Below are 17,225 nucleotides of genomic sequence, written 5' to 3'. Positions count from 1 at the left end.
AAAATATAAAAAGGGGGACCCTGCTAATGTAATATGTAATAAAAGGGGGACTCTACTGCCTAATGTGTAAATAATGGAGACAGCTGGTGGAATGTGTTAAAAAAAAGGGGGACTCTGCCTGCTTAATGTGTAAAAAAGGGGATTCTGTTACTGTAATGTGTAAAAATAAAAGGGGGACTTTGTCTGCTTAATGTGTAAAAAAGGGGATTCGGTTACTGTAATGTGTAAAAATAAAAGGGGGACTTTGTCTGCTTAATGTGTAAAAAGGGGGACTCTGTTACTGTAATGAGTAAAAAAGGGGGACTATGCCTGCCTAATGTGTAAAAAAGGGGGACTTTACTGCCATAATGTGTAAAAAGAGGGACTCTGTCGTAATGTGTAAAAGGGGCTCTGCCTAACGTAATGTGTAAAAGGGATAAGAGGTAGAAACAAATAGCGCGCAGCACGAAAAGTGGGCGTGGTCTCATGGAGGGGTGTAGCCTCATGGGAGGGGTGTGGCTTCACCTCCTGAACCTCATTTTCATCACTCTGGGGGTCCCAGAGATGCCGGCTACCCCAGTTGTCTGTGTTAGCTGCAGTACTGGCTACTACACACACAGTGACAGGAGTCAGGTGCTACATGAAATGTTACAGAACAGCACCCACCGGCATTTTGGTGTCACTCTTTGGAGGGTGACACCCAGGAGTGGACCGCACCCCCCTTGTGAAACCACTCTATGAAGGTATCTCTGCACTTCTTTTAAAAGGCTCCAATGGACATTAAATATCTAATTAACATCCAAAGCAAACATAGGGCCTAATTCAGACCTGCAGCAGCAAATTTGTTCTTTAATGCACAAAACCGTGGGCCTAATTCTGAGTTGATCGCAGCAGCAAATTTGTTAGCAGTTGCGCAAAACCATGTGCACTGCAGGGGAGGCAAATATAACATGAGCAGAGAGAGTTAGATTTGGGTGGGGTGTATTCAAACTGAAATCTAAATTGCAGTGTAAAAATAAAGCAGCCAGTATTTACCCTGCACAGAAACAAAATAACCCACCCAAATCTAACTCTCTCTGGACATGTTATATCGTCCCCCTTGCAGTGCACATGGTTTTGCCCAATTGCTAACAACCTAGCTGCTGCGAGCAACTCAGAATTACCCCCCATGTGCACTGCAGGAGGGGGGGGGGGGGGGGGGGGGGGCAGATATAACATGTGGAGAGAGAGATGTTAGATTTGGATGGGATGTGATCAAACTGAAATCTAAATTGCAGTGTAAAAATAAAGCAGCCAGTATCTACCCTGCACAGAAACAATATAACCCACCCAAATCTAACTCTCTCTGCACATGTTATATCTGCCCCCCCCCCCCACCTCCCCTGCAGTGCACATGGGGAGTAATTCTGAGTTGATCACAGCAGCAAGTTTGTTAGAAATTGGGCAAAACCAGGGCCCTCATTCCGAGTTGTTAGCTCGTTGCCGATTTTCTCTATATTGCGATTAGTCGCTTACTGTGCATGCGCAATGTTCGCAGAGCGCATGCACTTAGTTATTTTACACAAAAGTTAGGTATTTTACTCACGGCATTACGAAGATTTTTCTTCGTTCTGATCGGAGTGTGATTGACAGAAAGTGGGTGTTTCTGGGTGGAAACTGGCCTTTTATGGGTGTGTGTGAAAAAATGCTGCCGTTTCTGGGAAAAACGCGGGAGTGGCTGGAGAAACGGGGGAGTGTCTGGGCGAACGCTGGGTGTGTTTGTGACGTCAAACCAGGAACGAAACTGACTGAACTGATCGCAATGGCAGAGTAAGTGTCGAGCTACCCAGAAACTGCTAAGAAATTTCTATTCGCAATTTTGAGAATCTTTCGTTCGCAATTCTGCTAAGCTTAGATTCACTCCCAGTAGGCGGCGGCTTAGTGTGTGCAATGCTGCTAAAAGCAGCTAGCGAGCGAACAACTCGGAATGAGGACCCTTGTGCACTGCAGTGGGGGGCAGATATAACATGTGCAGAGAGAGTTAGATTTGGGTGGGTTATTTTGTTTCTGTGCAGGGTAAATACTGACTGCTTTTACACTGCATATTAGATTTCAGTTTGAATCCACCCCACCCAAATCTAACTCTCTCTGCACATGTTACATCTTCCTCCCCTGCAGTGCACATGGGGGTAATTCCAAGTTGATCGCAGCAAGACTTTTTTTTAGCAGATGGACAAAACCATGGAGGTCATTCCGAGTTGTTCGCTCGCAAGGCGATTTTAGCAGAGTTGCTCACGCTAAGCCGCCGCCTACTGGGAGTGAATCTTAGCATCTTAAAATTGCGAACGATGTATTCGCAATATTGCAATTACAAACTTCTTAGCAGTTTCAGAGTAGCTTCAGACTTACTCGGCATCTGCGATCAGTTCAGTGCTTGTCGTTCCTGGTTTGACGTCACAAACACACCCAGCGTTCGACCAGACACTCCCCCGTTTCTCCAGCCACTCCTGCGTTTTTTCCGGAAACGGTAGCGTTTTTTCCCACACGCCCATAAAATGGCCTGTTTCCGCCCAGAAACACCCATTTCCTGTCAATCACACTACGATCGCCTGAGCGATGAGAAAGCCGTGAGTAAAAATCCTAACTTCATAGCAAATTTACTTGGCGCAGTCGCAGTGCGGACATTGCGCATGCGCACTAAGCGGAAAATCGATGCGATGCGATGAAATTTACCGAGCGAACAACTCGGAATGACCACCCATGTGCACTGCAGGGGAGGCAGATTTAACATGTGCAGAGAGAGTTAGATTTGGGTGTGGTGTGTTCAATCTGCAATCTAATTTGAAGTGTAAAAATAAAGCAGCCAGTATTTTCCCTGCACAAAAATAAAATAACCCACCCAAATCTAACTCTCTCTGCACATGTTATATCTGCTCCCCCCTGCTTTTGCCCAACTGCTAACAAATTTGCTGCTGCGATCAACTCCGAATTAGGCCCATGGTTTTGCCCAACTGCTAACAAATTTGCTGCTACAATCAGGTCTGAATTAGGCCATTAGAGCGGTATCCTACATGATATTGGCAGAATAACTGGTCTTCTGGGGCTGCTTATTGGGGATCCTGCTTTGCGTGCCTCAGCATAATCCTCGATAAGTGCCGGCTTACAGGGATAATTGGATAGCCCAGAGGGAATCCATGAGCTGCGGCAATTCACCGCAGCTAATAGGATACCGCCCATAGTTTGACAGATAAAAGGTGAGTACAGACCAATAAGTCCTTATCCTGGTGGGTCTTCACAACAGAGAACACAATGTTTTTCTCCCATTGGGCAGGATGCACCAATGTGGAAAATGCGGCCAAACCTCAGAAAATGCCATTTACGGAAGTTTGGCCACTTTCCACGGATTTCTCATAGCACCCTCTGCAGCAGGTGCGTCACTAGACACATGCGCAGACAGGCTCCCGTGTCATAAACCTGGAAGCCCACACACAGAGCAAAGGACAGCTCTTACCGCATGAGCTATACTTTGCTTAAATGTCCATGGATACAGCGTTAATAAACACATAAGTACATGCAGGGAGTGGCGAAATGCATCGCATTGACAATGATTGATGCATTCCGCCCATTGTATTACATGAACCACACAGCTGGAACTCTGGGATATAATGTTGCACACTGCAAGTACCTGTGGTTATTGATTTTTTATATATATATATATATATATATTATCCGCCCAGGATTCCTGCAGTTGTGCGCATGCGTGAACTTAGGTCAGGCCTGGCACCGGGCAGACCTGGCAATGGTAATATCACTGCTCCCAAAGTAGTAATGTTAGGCATTTGGATCAGCTGTACCCAGGACCATGTTAACGTATAGGCACACTGGGCAGCTGCCCAGGACCCCACAATTCTAGGGGCCTTCGAGCAAGGGTGGGTGGTGGTCACGGAATCAGAGCAGCGAGGCGGCATTCTCTACCTGCCTCCCAGCCTGCAGACAGACAGTGAATGGCTATCAGCCTGCTGATTGGTGGAGTGCTGACAGCTATTTATGGAAGCATGTGGAGAGACAGCATAGGACTGAAGAAGCGGAATGGGTTTGTTGGGTTGACCCTATTTAGATCGACACTCATCAGGCTGACCACTATAGGTTGACAGGCAGTAGGTTGACACATGAAAAAGGTCGACATGGTAAAAGGTCAACATCAGTTGTTGGGGTTTTTTTTGTTGTTGGTGTTGTTTTCTGCGTAAAGTGACCGGGAACCCTAATCAGTGCACCATGTCCCCTCTACACGGGTTACTATTCCCAATCGTAGTCCACATGAATCGTAAAGTATGAAAAAGTTAACAACATTTTTTTAAAAGGTGAAAATCTCGTGTCGACGGATGCCATGTCGGCCTTTTGTGGGTGTCGACATAATGCATGTCGACCTATTGATTGTCGACCTAAGTAAAGTCCCTACCCCCGAAGAAGCGGCATATTATAATTATTTCATTTTTTTATTGGTTCCCAAGAATGGGTGTTTATACGGGCCCCAGTGCATTGCTTTACCCAGGGCCTACAATGTTGTTAAAACAGCCCCGGCTGTAACCACACCAGAGTAATGTTCAATTGCTCCGGTAGTTAAGTATTCACCTCCCCAACTCACGGATTCTTAATTATGGTAGAACAATGACACCACAATAAAGGAATAGGCCCCATAGAGAGTGATCATACCACCATTCTAGAGATGTGTACACACCTATGCGATCCCCGGCTGATTGGGTTAACGTTCCCGATCAGTAGGGCAGTGTAGGTAATGAGCCTTGATCCCCTGTGCGGGGAAGGGGGGCTCCTCTAGCGGGATCGGAAGGTCAGCTGTGCTGCACACAAGATGTGACCTCCCGGTCTCGACCGTTGCAGGAGAGCTACAAGCCGTTTATCAGCTATTGAATCGCCACAACATACACACCTATAGAATGGATGGCCCATTGTCCTGATATTGGGAGAATGGGCTTGTAGAGATGTGTACCCACCTTAAGAGTTCACCACAGTTTGGTAAACTGAAACATTATTTCGTGAACATGGGTAAGCAATAAAGTCTGAAAACTAATGGACTACAAGATAAATCATTCATTTCTCTGCAGGAATTGTGTTGGAATATTCTATGAAAAGGTAATAACCAGATTTTACACAGAAAAAGGGATTATTATTGCTTTAGAAATAAAGCTCAAAATATTTAAGGAATGCACCATGCAGAGATGCTGAAATACAACAAGAGGACAACAGGTGGTGCTGCTGAGTCTTTTACTTGTCACTTGGGAACAGTTGCTTGTTGCAGAACTAAATATATCTTTTTTAGAATCATGTGCTTTTTGCTCACACTGCTCAGCCTAGAGGCAGTAGATGTCTCACACCCACTGATGTTTGTCCATGCATCCACTGTCTAATCCAGAGCCATAACTGCAGTCTCTTGAGCCCTGGGCAGTCCATGTAGCATATCCCCTTTCTCTGTCACTCCAGCATCTAGTGCCACCTATCCTGCTCCCAACCCTCATTTTTCTATTTGGCCTGCTATCTCCAAATAACCCAACCACCATCATCCACTGGAGTTCTCTCCATCAGCTCCACTCTGTTCAGCTGATCTTCTTTCTCTCTGTCTCCGAGCCACTGACAGCAATTCAATGGTGTAGAAAACAAAGGAAAAGAGCATGGAAATCGGAGACTAGGGCTGTCCAGCGAATGGTTGACCAAGTGATAGTGGGGGAGCCAATCAGACAAAAAGGGTGGGGTTTTAAATGTGCAATGGCAGGGCAGTTTGACTGAAATACAAAATGCTGCGTCACCAGTGGATCTCTGCCATAGATGATGGAGAAACAGCAGTCTTCCACCATCGATGGCAAAACAATTTGCTGTCGAAAGCAAACCACTGGTGTCTGATAACCATTACTGGTCAAATGCCAACCCTAGCAGGGACCAGGAATGGGAAGACATGCTGCAGCCTGCACTACCTCTGCATTTTGCCGTTGCCTATTCCATGCCCTGTCTTCTCCATATATAATGGTTATAAACATAGCATTTATGGATCCCACTAGTGATTGAATCTTCAATATAGACACTTACTTCAAATGGATAGCAGACCATGGACCCTTGCTTGTAGTCTGATCTGTGCACAAGGAAGACGTGTTTACAGAGATAACCTCCCCTATGTTTTCATCTGTATAGAATAGACATTAGTAAATTCTATGTGTACAGCAATAATTGCACCTGTTATGTTTACATCTGCTGACTAAACAAACATTCTCCTCAGCATAAACTGCAAATATTCTACTGTACCGTGCCATGGCAGGAGCATGCATTAGGCAACTGATGCCCCTAGATAGTGTACAGCACAGACTATGGGGCCCGCCACAGACTGAGAGGCCCTTTAGGCAACAGAGGCCCAGCACAGACTGAGAGGCCCATTATGCAACCGAAGTCCAGTACAGACTGAAAGGCCCAGATTACCCTAAAAACTGTGGGAAGGGGGCACAAACCAGTATGTTGCCTAGGGCTTTGTAGGGTCTTAATCTGGCTCAGTCATCCTGATTACCGGTAACTAGTCAAAGATTAAGGGGGCCTTGGAAAGAGATAAAGTGGGCAGAGATAAATTACCAGCTAATCAGCTGTGTTTGAAAATTGTCAGTTAGGAGCTGATTGGCTGGTACTTTATCTCTGTTGACTTTAACCCTCTTCAAGGCTTAGTACATAGGGGGTCATTCCGACCCGTTCGCACGCAGCGGTTTCTCGCTGCGGTGCGAACGGGTGCAGAATGCGCATGCGTGGCGATCGAATTGCACGTGCACTACGTTACCTGGCGACAGATCGCCGGGTTACGACGCGTCCATCAAACAAAAGCAGTCGCAGGGCGGACCGCTAAGAAGATTGACAGGAAGAAGGCGGTCCTGGGCGTCTCCACAGCGTTGGCGGCCGTTTTCGGGGAGTGGATTGAACAACACAGGCGTGTCCAGACCAACGGAGGGCGGATGTCTGACGTCAGAAGCAGCTTCAGCATCGCAGGGATCATCGCACAGGGTAAGTATGTCCAGGGCTGCTCTGAAACTGCTTGAAATTTTTTTAGCTTAGCAGGCCTGCACAGGCGATCACAGCCCTACTAAGGTAAAATACACTCCTCCATAGGCGTGGACTGTTGATCGCAGCAGCAGCTAAAAGTTGCTGGCTGCGATCAACTCGGAATGACCACCATAGACCACTAAGGACCAGGAGCCTTACTAATGATTTTTTGGCCTGATTTTTTCTGCACAAAGATGCAGACCAAATTTGCACACAGATCCATGTGATTCTGATGGCTGTTTCTGGGTGGTAATTGGGGCAGGGACGCAGACGCAGGAATGTCGCAGTCAGCGCAGTTGCACTCACACCAGTGGCAGCGCCAGGACAGAGATTTTGCAGCTTCATAGGGCTGGTGCAGTCTCTTATGGTGCAACTGATGGTACCTCCTAATACACACTGCGGTGGATTAGTGCAGCAGCCAGTGGGCATCTCCGTAGTAAGACCATTGGTTGCTGCATTGCGTCCGATGGCGCAGCATGGGGTCATCATGGTGACCATCACTGGTCATCAGGAACTCCTCAGCCAGGTCCAGGAAGTCTGTGCCCGACAACGCAGACCCTTGCTACAAAATGGGGGCAACACGCACCCTTTTTGTAGAGCAGTTCCGGTTGCTGCCACCAGCATGTCAGCCATGCTGTGGCTAAGATTCTATTTACTAAGCCTTGGATGGACACAAAGTTGCTGGAGATAAAGTACCAGCCAATCGGCTCCTGTCATTTTTCAGACACAGCCTGTGGCATGGCAGTTAGGAGCCGATTGGCTGGTACTTTATCTCCAGCGCCTTATTCCCCAATCCAAGGCTTAGTAAACAGACCCCTAATGGGGGACATGTGAGCGATCATGCAAGACACGTTCTGCACATGCGCAGTGCACCCACCATCAGATTTGTACTAAACCATTGAGACTATGTACATATTCGCATCAGGCCCATTGCCTGCAGCCCGGCATCTGTGTAGCTGATACTGTTTGCAGCACATATTCCTGGTTATGTAATATTGTCTACAGCACATACTCCGCACCTCCTCTTTTCATACACGTCCACCACAGATGTGTCTATGAGTGACAGCTACTTCAATCACTTTCAAATCATGACTTGGAAGCATGTGGAGAAGGAGGTAGTGTTTACGCGCTCTGACTGGGAGCAGTACCACATACCTAGGAATGTACAGACTGTTCCAGTTGCACATACCAGCTCTATGCTTCTATCCAGGGCCGTAACTAGGTATGTGCGCTGTGTGCCTTGCACACAGCGCACGATGACCTGGGGCGCAACTAGCCTCCATCATAATGTATACTTGACAGCGGCAGCGTCGGTGCCACTGTCTGAATGTCAGCTCCGCCTCCGCTCCTCTCCTGTGCAGCTGCAGAAAGCCGCGAGGAAGGGCATCTCATCTCCCCCCGCCCGCCGCCCGCCGGACCTTGTCCGCCCGCTCCCTGACTGAGAAGCCGTCACTATGCAGGTGGGCCGCGGGCGGGAGAGCAGCAGGCGCCGCTCAGCAGGAGTCAGTAACGACGTGGTGGGGAGAGTACTTGTTTAACATTGTATGGCTGTGTGTGTATGTGTGACTGTGTGTGGGAGCATATGTGGTTGTCGATGTATATGTGCTGTGGTGTACATGTGGCTGGCTGTGCTTATGTGACTGTATATATACTGTGGCTGTCTCTATAACTATGTGTGTATAGTGTATGTGGCTGTCTTTGTATATTTGACTGTGTGTGTATATGTGACTGTGTGTGTGTATATGTGACTGTGTGTGCATATGTCGCTCTGTGTGTGTGTATGTACTGTATATGTACCCATCTGTGTATATGTGACAGTGTGTGTGTGTGTGTGTGTGTGTGTGTGTGTGTGTGTGTGTGTGTGTGTGTGCGTGCGTGTGTGCGTGCGTGCGTGCTGTGGTGTACATGTGGCTGGCTGTGCTTATGTGACTGTATATATACTGTGGCTGTCTATAACTATGTGTGTATAGTGTATGTGGCTGTCTGTGTATACTTGACTGTGTGTGTATATGTGACTGTGTGTGTGTGTGCGCATATGTCGCTATGTATGTGTGTGTATATGTACCCGTCTGTGTATATGTGACAGTGTGTGCATGTGTGACTGTGTGCGCGCATATGTGGCTGCGTGTGTGTGTGTGTGCATATGTGACTGTGTGTGTGTGTGCATGTGTGACTGTGTGTGTGCTTATGTGGCTGTGTGTGAACTTTGAGGTGGGGGAGCCACCATCGTCTATTCCGCTGTCGGGCATCTAGATTAACTTGCACCACTGGTACAGGCCATAAGGTAAAGTCAGCATAGCATGACAGAGGAGGGGATGGGGGAAGGTGGGCAGGCACAGGGGCAATCACAGAATATTTCAGCAGAGAAGGACGGGGGACTCTGTAAATGGTGACTCTGCCTGCCATAATGTGTGACAGGGGACTCTGCCTGCCATAATGTGTGACAGGGGACTCTGCCTGCCATAATGTGTGACAGGGGACTCTGCCTGCCATAATGTGTGACAGGGGACGCTGCCTGCCATAATGTGTGACAGAGACTCTGCCTGCCGTATTGATTGACAGGGGACTCTGCCTGCCGTAAGGTGTAAATGGTGACTCTACCTGCCGTAAGGTGTAAATGGTGACTCTGCCTGCCGTAAGGTGTAAAAGGGAGCTCTGCCTACTGTAATGTGTGTGTAAGTGGCACTACTGTTCGGCATAATTTGAATAATGAAGACTACTGTGCAGCGTAATATAATTTGGTATTATTTTGTGGTCATGTTCCTTTCCCATGAAGACACACCCCCTACATTTTTGCTGCGCACCTGCGGCGCGCACTGGCCCTGTTTTAAGTGTGTGTGTGGGGGGGGGGGGCGCCGATGTTGTTTCTTGCACACAGCGCTAAAATGTCTAGTTGCGGCACTGCTTCTATCAGTCACAAATCAACTTTTATGCTGATCTTGCTGGAGGTAAATATTTTACTGTTGTCTATTTCTTATCCAGCTTGCTTATAATAAGATGCTTTACTAATGATCTCTACACACATCTACATATGGATGAGAGACAATCCTAACCTGTCCTGTGTATTATTTATCAACGTTCATTAACAATGGGAGGTTTGTGTTGTCCACATGCTACTTCTGTACAATAAGGGCACTGTTATTGGAAGGTGATATTTACAAGCATATCTGCGCAGATCAGGAGATTGCAGGGATCAACCTGCACTCGGGAAACGTGGAACCAATTCCTGCAATGCAGGAAACACAATGATGAGAGAAGTTCCATTGTTGTTTATTATACATTGGGGTGACAACTCCACAGCTAGTCACATCCATGGGGTTGCTATCAGTGACCAATAGTGACTTTAGGCATTTCCACTTTGGAAACTCTCTCCTCCCTTTCACTATACGTATGTGTGCCACTGCCGTCACAGTGTCCTCTTTCAAGATTCCTGGAACACTGACGCTACAAGTCACCTCTCACCTCTAGTCCCTTTCCCCTACAGAATGACCCACTAGAATCTAGTTAGCACCAGGACTTTAACACGTCTGGACGACAACCAATACTTCCTAGAGGATACAAGAGGTTGTCAGCTGCCTGGAATAGGATAAAGCTGACAGGAAAAATACGAGAAAACAGAAGCATGTGACCTACAGGAATGTATTACTCATTCCGAAGGATAGTCTGAAAACAACACAAGTAATTCAGTAAAAACAGAAAAAGGGTTTGTAGGCGCTGAGCAGAGTCGTGTAAATATAACACTGATAATGGCAGCCACCTGGTAAGGAGGTAGCCGGCCTCCTTAAAAATGAACACTAAAACAAACCACCAGATAAAAAGCAATTTATTAACATAAAAACAATGACAGACTTACTAAAAGACCACAACAATTCACAAAGCATATAACTGAGGTATTGTAAGCCTCTATAGATGCATACATATAATGTATTAGTATGTGAAAGGGACGCTGAAATATAGGAGAGAGCCACTCTCTGTTGGATAGAATTAGTCTCTCAAAATAATTCCATATCTCACAGTTCAAATGGGAATAAATCCTTCAAATGATGTAATTAGCGTCTATGACCATATAAGAGTGCATACTTGCCTACTTTTCAAAACTAGTTTCAGGGAGATTGTACAGTAGGTGTAAGCAGAATGCAGTGTGTCATGCTCCACCCAAAGGGTGTGCCTAGCTCCACCTATGGGCGTATCTATATCCCCTAAGGCAGGGGCGGCCAGACTTTTGGAGTCTGTGATCTACTGTGAAAGCTAAAAAGCTTTTGTGATCTACCTAGGAGGAATAATAGCGCGCGCCGCAGGCGCGCGAAAAAAAGGGGCGTGGCATAACAAAAAGTGGGCGTGCTATAACTAAAAGTGGGCGTGGTATAAAAAAAAAAGGGACGTAGCCTTGCTGCGCAGAGTGTAATGACTACCTCACGCAAAATAACACATTGGCCCCCACAGGTAAAAACCTCAAACACATATGCCCCCAGTGCCAGATACACATGCCCCCACAGTGCCAGATATGCCCCCACAGTGCCAGATACACATGCCCCCACAGTGCCATGTGCCCACAGTGCCAGATATGCCCCCACAGTGCCAGATACAGATATGCCCCCACAGTGCCATGTGCCCGCAGAGCCAGATATGCCCAGTGCCACATATGACCCCACAGTGCCAGATATGCCCCCACACTGCCAGATATGCCCCCACACTGCCAGACATGCCCCCACAGTGCCATGTACCCGCAGAGCCAGATATGCCCAGTGCCACATATGACCCCACAGTGCCATGTGCCCACAGTGCCAGATAGCCCCCACAGTGCCAGATACAGATATGCCCCCACAGTGCCAGATACAGATATGCCCCCACAGCGCCAGATTACAGATATGTTCCCACAGTGCCAGATATGCCCCCACAGTGCCATGTGCCCGCAGTGCCAGATATTCCCCCAGTGCCACACATGACCCCACAGTGCCAGATATGCCCCCACAGTGTCATGTGCCCGCAGAGCCAGATATGCCCCCAGTGCCACACATGACCCCACAGTGCCAGACATGCCCCCACAGTGCCAGATATGCCCCCACAGTGCCATGTGCCCGCAGAGCCAGATATTCCCCCAGTGCCACACATGACCCCACAGTGCCAGACATGCCCCCACAGTGCCAGATATGCCCCCACAGTGCCAGATATGCCCCCACAGTGCCATGTGCCCGCAGAGCCAGATATTCCCCCAGTGCCACACATGACCCCACAGTGCCAGACATGCCCCCACAGTGCCTTGTGCCCGCAGAGCCAGATATGCCCCCACAGTGCCATGTGCCCGCAGAGCCAGATATTCCCCCAGTGCCACACATGACCCCACAGTGCCAGACATGCCCCCACAGTGCCATGTGCCCGCAGAGCCAGATATGCCCACAGTGCCACACATGACCCCACAGTGCCAGACATGCCCCCACAGTGCCATGTGCCCGCAGAGCCAGATATGCCCCCAGTGCCACACATGACCCCACAGTGCCAGACATGCCCCCACAGTGCCATGTGCCCGCAGAGCCAGATATGCCCCCAGTGCCACATATGACCCCACAGTGCCAGATATGTATATAACAGCTCACCGTTGGTGTGTGGTGAGCGCAGCGCGCGCCTCTCCTGCCTGCTGCTCCCGCTCTGCCTCCTCAGTCTGACGGCAGCGTGTATGGCTCAAATCAGGTGCCGGTCCGCGAGCTCTCATTGGCTAACGAACCGGCACCTGATTTGAGCTATACACTCGGCCGTCAGACCGAGGAGACAGAGCGGGAGCGGAGGGCAGGAGAGGCGCGGCTTCGGGGTGGCTGGGCGGCGGATCGCGATCGACTGGTCGCATGTCCGCGATTGACCAGTCGATCGCGATCGACTGTTTGGCCACCCGTGCCCTAAGGGGTGTGTCTTTCAGTGGCAGGCACTCCCTCCGGTGACTATAGGGGAAATAAAATTTTAATTGTCTTGTCTCACCCAAAATGAGACACAATAGTCATAAAACATGGATTTTCAGGGGGCAACAATTACAGCAAAACTACTGTAGCATTTACAACAGAACTACTAACACATGACAAGCCTAAACAATGTCAAACGACCCTCAAAATGAGCATCATGGACAATGTAATGGTTAGCATTGCTGCCTCACAGCACTGAGGACAGAGGTTTGATTCCTACCATGACCCTAACTGTGTGGAGTTTGTATATGCTCCCTGTGCTGGTGTGCGTTTTGTCATGGTACCATACCTCTCAACATTTGGATTATAGAAGAGGGGATTTCTGGTGCGGCGAAAAGGGGGCGTGGTCTATTGAAAAGAGCCATGGCCTCACGTGGATGACGCGATCGTGAGCCACGTCTCCAATTTTCGGCACAGTGGGGGCACGGCCAGCGCTGTATCAATAACTGGAAATAAATAATAATAAAAAAGACAAAAAACAAAAACACACCAGCATTTAAAATGTAAACATATCAGTCTACACAACCATTGGAAAGCAATTTGACATAAAATGGATGCAGGGGGTGACATAACAAGCAATATTTAGGGATATTCATGAAAACAGAGCATGACATCACATTTGCTCTAAAAACAAAACCCCTATAAGGTCACCTGTGCTCAAGCAGGACTATCCTTAAAACATGGATTTTTAGGGGGCAGCAAAAGCTAAACCTAGCTTTTACAACAGACATTCTAAAACATGACAAGCCTGACCTTAATCCATATAACGCTGACCCTATCCCTATAACTCTGACCTCATACTATAACTCTGACCCTATCCCTGTAACGCTGACCCTATCCTTATAACGCTGACCCTATCCTTATAACGCTGACCCTATACTAAAATACTGACCCTATCCTTATAACGCTGACCCTATACTAAAATACTGACCTCATACTATAACTCTGACCCTATCCCTGTAACGCTGACCCTATCCCTACAACCCTATACTATAACTCTGACCCTATCCCTATAATACTGACCCTATACTATGACACTGACTCTATCCCTATAATACTGACACTATGACACTAGCAGTGCTCCCCCTAAGATAAATGTTAGACAACTTGGACTTGCAGGTCATTGGACAATAACAAAGGGACTAATGCTAGTAACCTGCAGAGTTTAAACTCAGCACCCACTATGTTCTTTGTCTCCATCCAAGCCTTGTCATGCCCTGCCCTCCGCAGCCCAGCCACACGCACACCAAAGGTTTATTTACCTTATATTTCAAAGAGGCCACCACTGCTGTCCTGCTGCTCATGGGGCCGCCGTCACTGCCACTGTTGCCGTTGCTTCTGTGGTGCAAAGACAGACTATCATGCTGCTGCGAACTGCTATGCGGCCACCGCTACACATAATCCTGCGGTGGCTGGCATTTGAGTAACAGGACATCGCCCATCATGACGTCCCCCGAGCAGGCTCCTCCCCCGGCACTTCCGGACTGGCGCATGCACAGTCCGTACTTTCACTAGCTATTGAAAAACCGGGAGAACCCGGAAGATTTCCAGGGCAGCTGGAGGCTCATGTAAAAAACGTGAGCCTCCTGCTGAATGCAGGAGGATAGGCAAGTCTGCGCTGGAGACACCAGTCATCTTCTTTCCAATGCAGCCACCACTACCCAGAACCTTATTGAGCCACCACCAGCCCAGTCACCACACAGCTCCATGATTACACCCTCACCCTGTTCCTCCATCTCATCCTCACCAAGCTCCCAGATCCCACCCTCACCCATCTCTCACACCCTAACCCCGCTCTCAGATCTCACTCTCACACCTTCTCACATCTCTCCTGGACCTCATCATACATTAATCACCCCTGCAGTGACCGGTCTTTAAATAACATGCCGCCCACATCATGACGTCATCCATGCAGGCCCGCCGCTGGCTAGACTCGCCCGAAAATGCAATCTGCACATGCGTGATCAGGAATGCTGCGTGCGTGACCTGCACAGACGACTCATGATGTGGGCAGCATGTTATTTAAATGAGCCACAGTGGGCGGGGTTGTAGGGAGCAGATCCCGGCATTTAAATAAAAAGGACATTCAGATAATGGCGTCACCGTGCAGGCTCCGCCCCCTGTCATCCGTAACTCACACATGCGCGGTCCGCATTTTCTGCGGGCAGCACAGGAAAAGCAGGAGGACCCGGTGGTTTAGCGGGGCAACAGGAGGGTAGTTTAAAAAACGTGAGCCGTAGGCAGCCCTGCATTATACACACCCCTCCCCCATATTACATTATACATACCCCCTCCCCAATATTACACCCAGCACATTACATTATACATACCTCCTCCCCATATTACACACTGTACTAGCTTACACACTGCAACACAGCCCCCCAATATTACACCCAGTGCATATTACAGGACACACAGCCCCCATTCCACACACCACCCACCTGGCTATGTTGCTCCTTCCTGTAAGGAGGACTGGGACAGTGTGGGACTGTGGGAAGGCAGCACATCGCAGGCACAACCTATCGAGGAGCAGGGGGAAGAAAGTTACTGTACACGCTGCCATCTGACTCAGTGTGGTGGGAGGGGCCAGCAACCAGGAAGCAAAGCTCTGCCTCTCTGTGTACAGGGCAGGGAAGAAACCACTGCACACAACCCTGCGGTGGCCGGCTCTGAAGTCTCCCGTGCAGGCCCCGCCCCCCGATCTCCGGACTTGCGCATGCGCAGTCCAGATTTTCAACGATGGACCCTCAAAATCCGGGAGGCCTCTCTAGGTATGCGGGGCAGCGGGAGGCTCATTAAAAAATCGGGAGCCTCCCGCTGAATGCGGGAGGGTAGGCAAGCCTGTTAAAGAGTGTCCAAATTTAAATAGCTGTTTCCATGGAGCAAATAGGAATAATAAAACCAACCGGTTGCTGTTACTCACTGAGACGTTGTAATCCCTTACTGCACGGGATAGGTAGTTGAAAGCCGCTTGTTATCACCCTGTGCATGGGTGAGACATCGGTCAGCGGTACGTTCAGGTAAGAACTGTTCCCTTCAGTGCGGCACAATGTGGATGCGCCGGACCACCGTGCAGATCCCCCAGCTCAAGTGAGCAGTGCCCAGCCGGACAGAGTGTTGCTGTGTTCCAAGTGCAGGCGGAGGTATAAGTGGGATAATTTGATCGCAGGCTGAACAGTTCACCGGCAGCTTGTGGCAAACAGCCAATAACGGTGTGTAGTTCTCTCCTTGGGACACTTAATGGTCAAAATCGCCCCTTTCTTCTGTACCCTCAAGGCGTTTCTCCGCACCCCAGGCGGCTTCTTCAAGAGGCAGAGTTTTTAGCTGCATGAGTATTATTAATGGCTGTCTAGCGTCCTCTGCAGCCTGCTGTCTTCCTGGTGGCACTTGTAAGTGCTTAATAAATGTTTACTTTATTTTAATTATAGTACATACAGTATATATCCATGTGCATGCATATATATACACATGTATGTACATACATACATATAAACACACACACACATATTATATATTTACATGTGTATATATACGTGTACTGTGTGTGTGTGTGTGTGTGTGTGTGTGTGTGTGTGTGTATATATATATATATACAGTATATATATCTATATATATCTATATATATATATATCCAATGAATCCACACTCACTGCTGCAAATTACATCATGGGCGGTGCTCCTTAAAGGGCTCTCAAATAGTCCAAAATATATCCAAGAAGAGTACAGGCACTCACCACTTCCTTGATGATAATGAATTTATTATACCTCACAGGTGTATCTCACATAGAGATTAACGACAGCATGTCAGCAAAAATGTCGACGTTTCGGCTCCATCCGAACCTTTGTCAAGACAGACAAAATCACATCAGGTTAACACCCAGCAGCCTGATGTGATTTTGTCTGTCTTGACAAAGGCTCGGATGGAGCCGAAACGTCGACAATTTTGCTGACATGCTGTTGTTCATCTCTATGTGAGATACACCTGTGAGGTATAATAAATTCATTATCATCAAGGAAGTGGTGAGTGCCTGTACTCTTCTTGGTTTTTATATATATATATATATATATATATATATATATATGTGTGTGTGTGTAATCATGTTTAATATGCTATGTATATGTGTATACACACACACACACACACACATATATATATATATATATATATATACACACACACACACACAGACACACTAGTTTTACAGACCCAGCATATACTGGGTCACC

The 17,225-nt window shown here is 48.0% G+C and overlaps 1 protein-coding gene across 2 annotated transcripts in view; it reads right to left on the bottom strand.

Annotated features, from left to right (window-relative positions):
- LOC134936738 (5'-nucleotidase domain-containing protein 4-like) overlaps window positions 1-15,631 on the bottom strand; it is a 165,539-nt gene extending 149,908 nt beyond the window's left edge. Inside the window, exons 1-2 of one of the 2 annotated variants that reach the window (XM_063931955.1) lie at window positions 15,440-15,519; window positions 14,261-14,336 (exon numbers count right to left, since the gene is read on the bottom strand). Coding sequence is in view for 1 of the 2 variants with exons in the window: in XM_063931953.1 (XP_063788023.1) it covers window positions 15,440-15,561 (122 nt within the window). In the remaining variant the exon portion in view is untranslated. Of the gene's footprint in view, window positions 1-14,260; window positions 14,337-15,439 lie in introns of both variants that reach the window. The other variant, XM_063931953.1, reaches the window with a different exon arrangement.
- Between the last annotated feature and the right edge of the window lie 1,594 nt (window positions 15,632-17,225).

Source organism: Pseudophryne corroboree, chromosome 6 (assembly GCF_028390025.1).
Source record: "Pseudophryne corroboree isolate aPseCor3 chromosome 6, aPseCor3.hap2, whole genome shotgun sequence".
Classification (NCBI taxonomy): Eukaryota; Metazoa; Chordata; class Amphibia; order Anura; family Myobatrachidae; genus Pseudophryne; species Pseudophryne corroboree.
The sequence above is the reverse complement of the archived record's forward strand: the minus strand, read 5'-3'. Positions and strand labels throughout refer to the sequence as shown.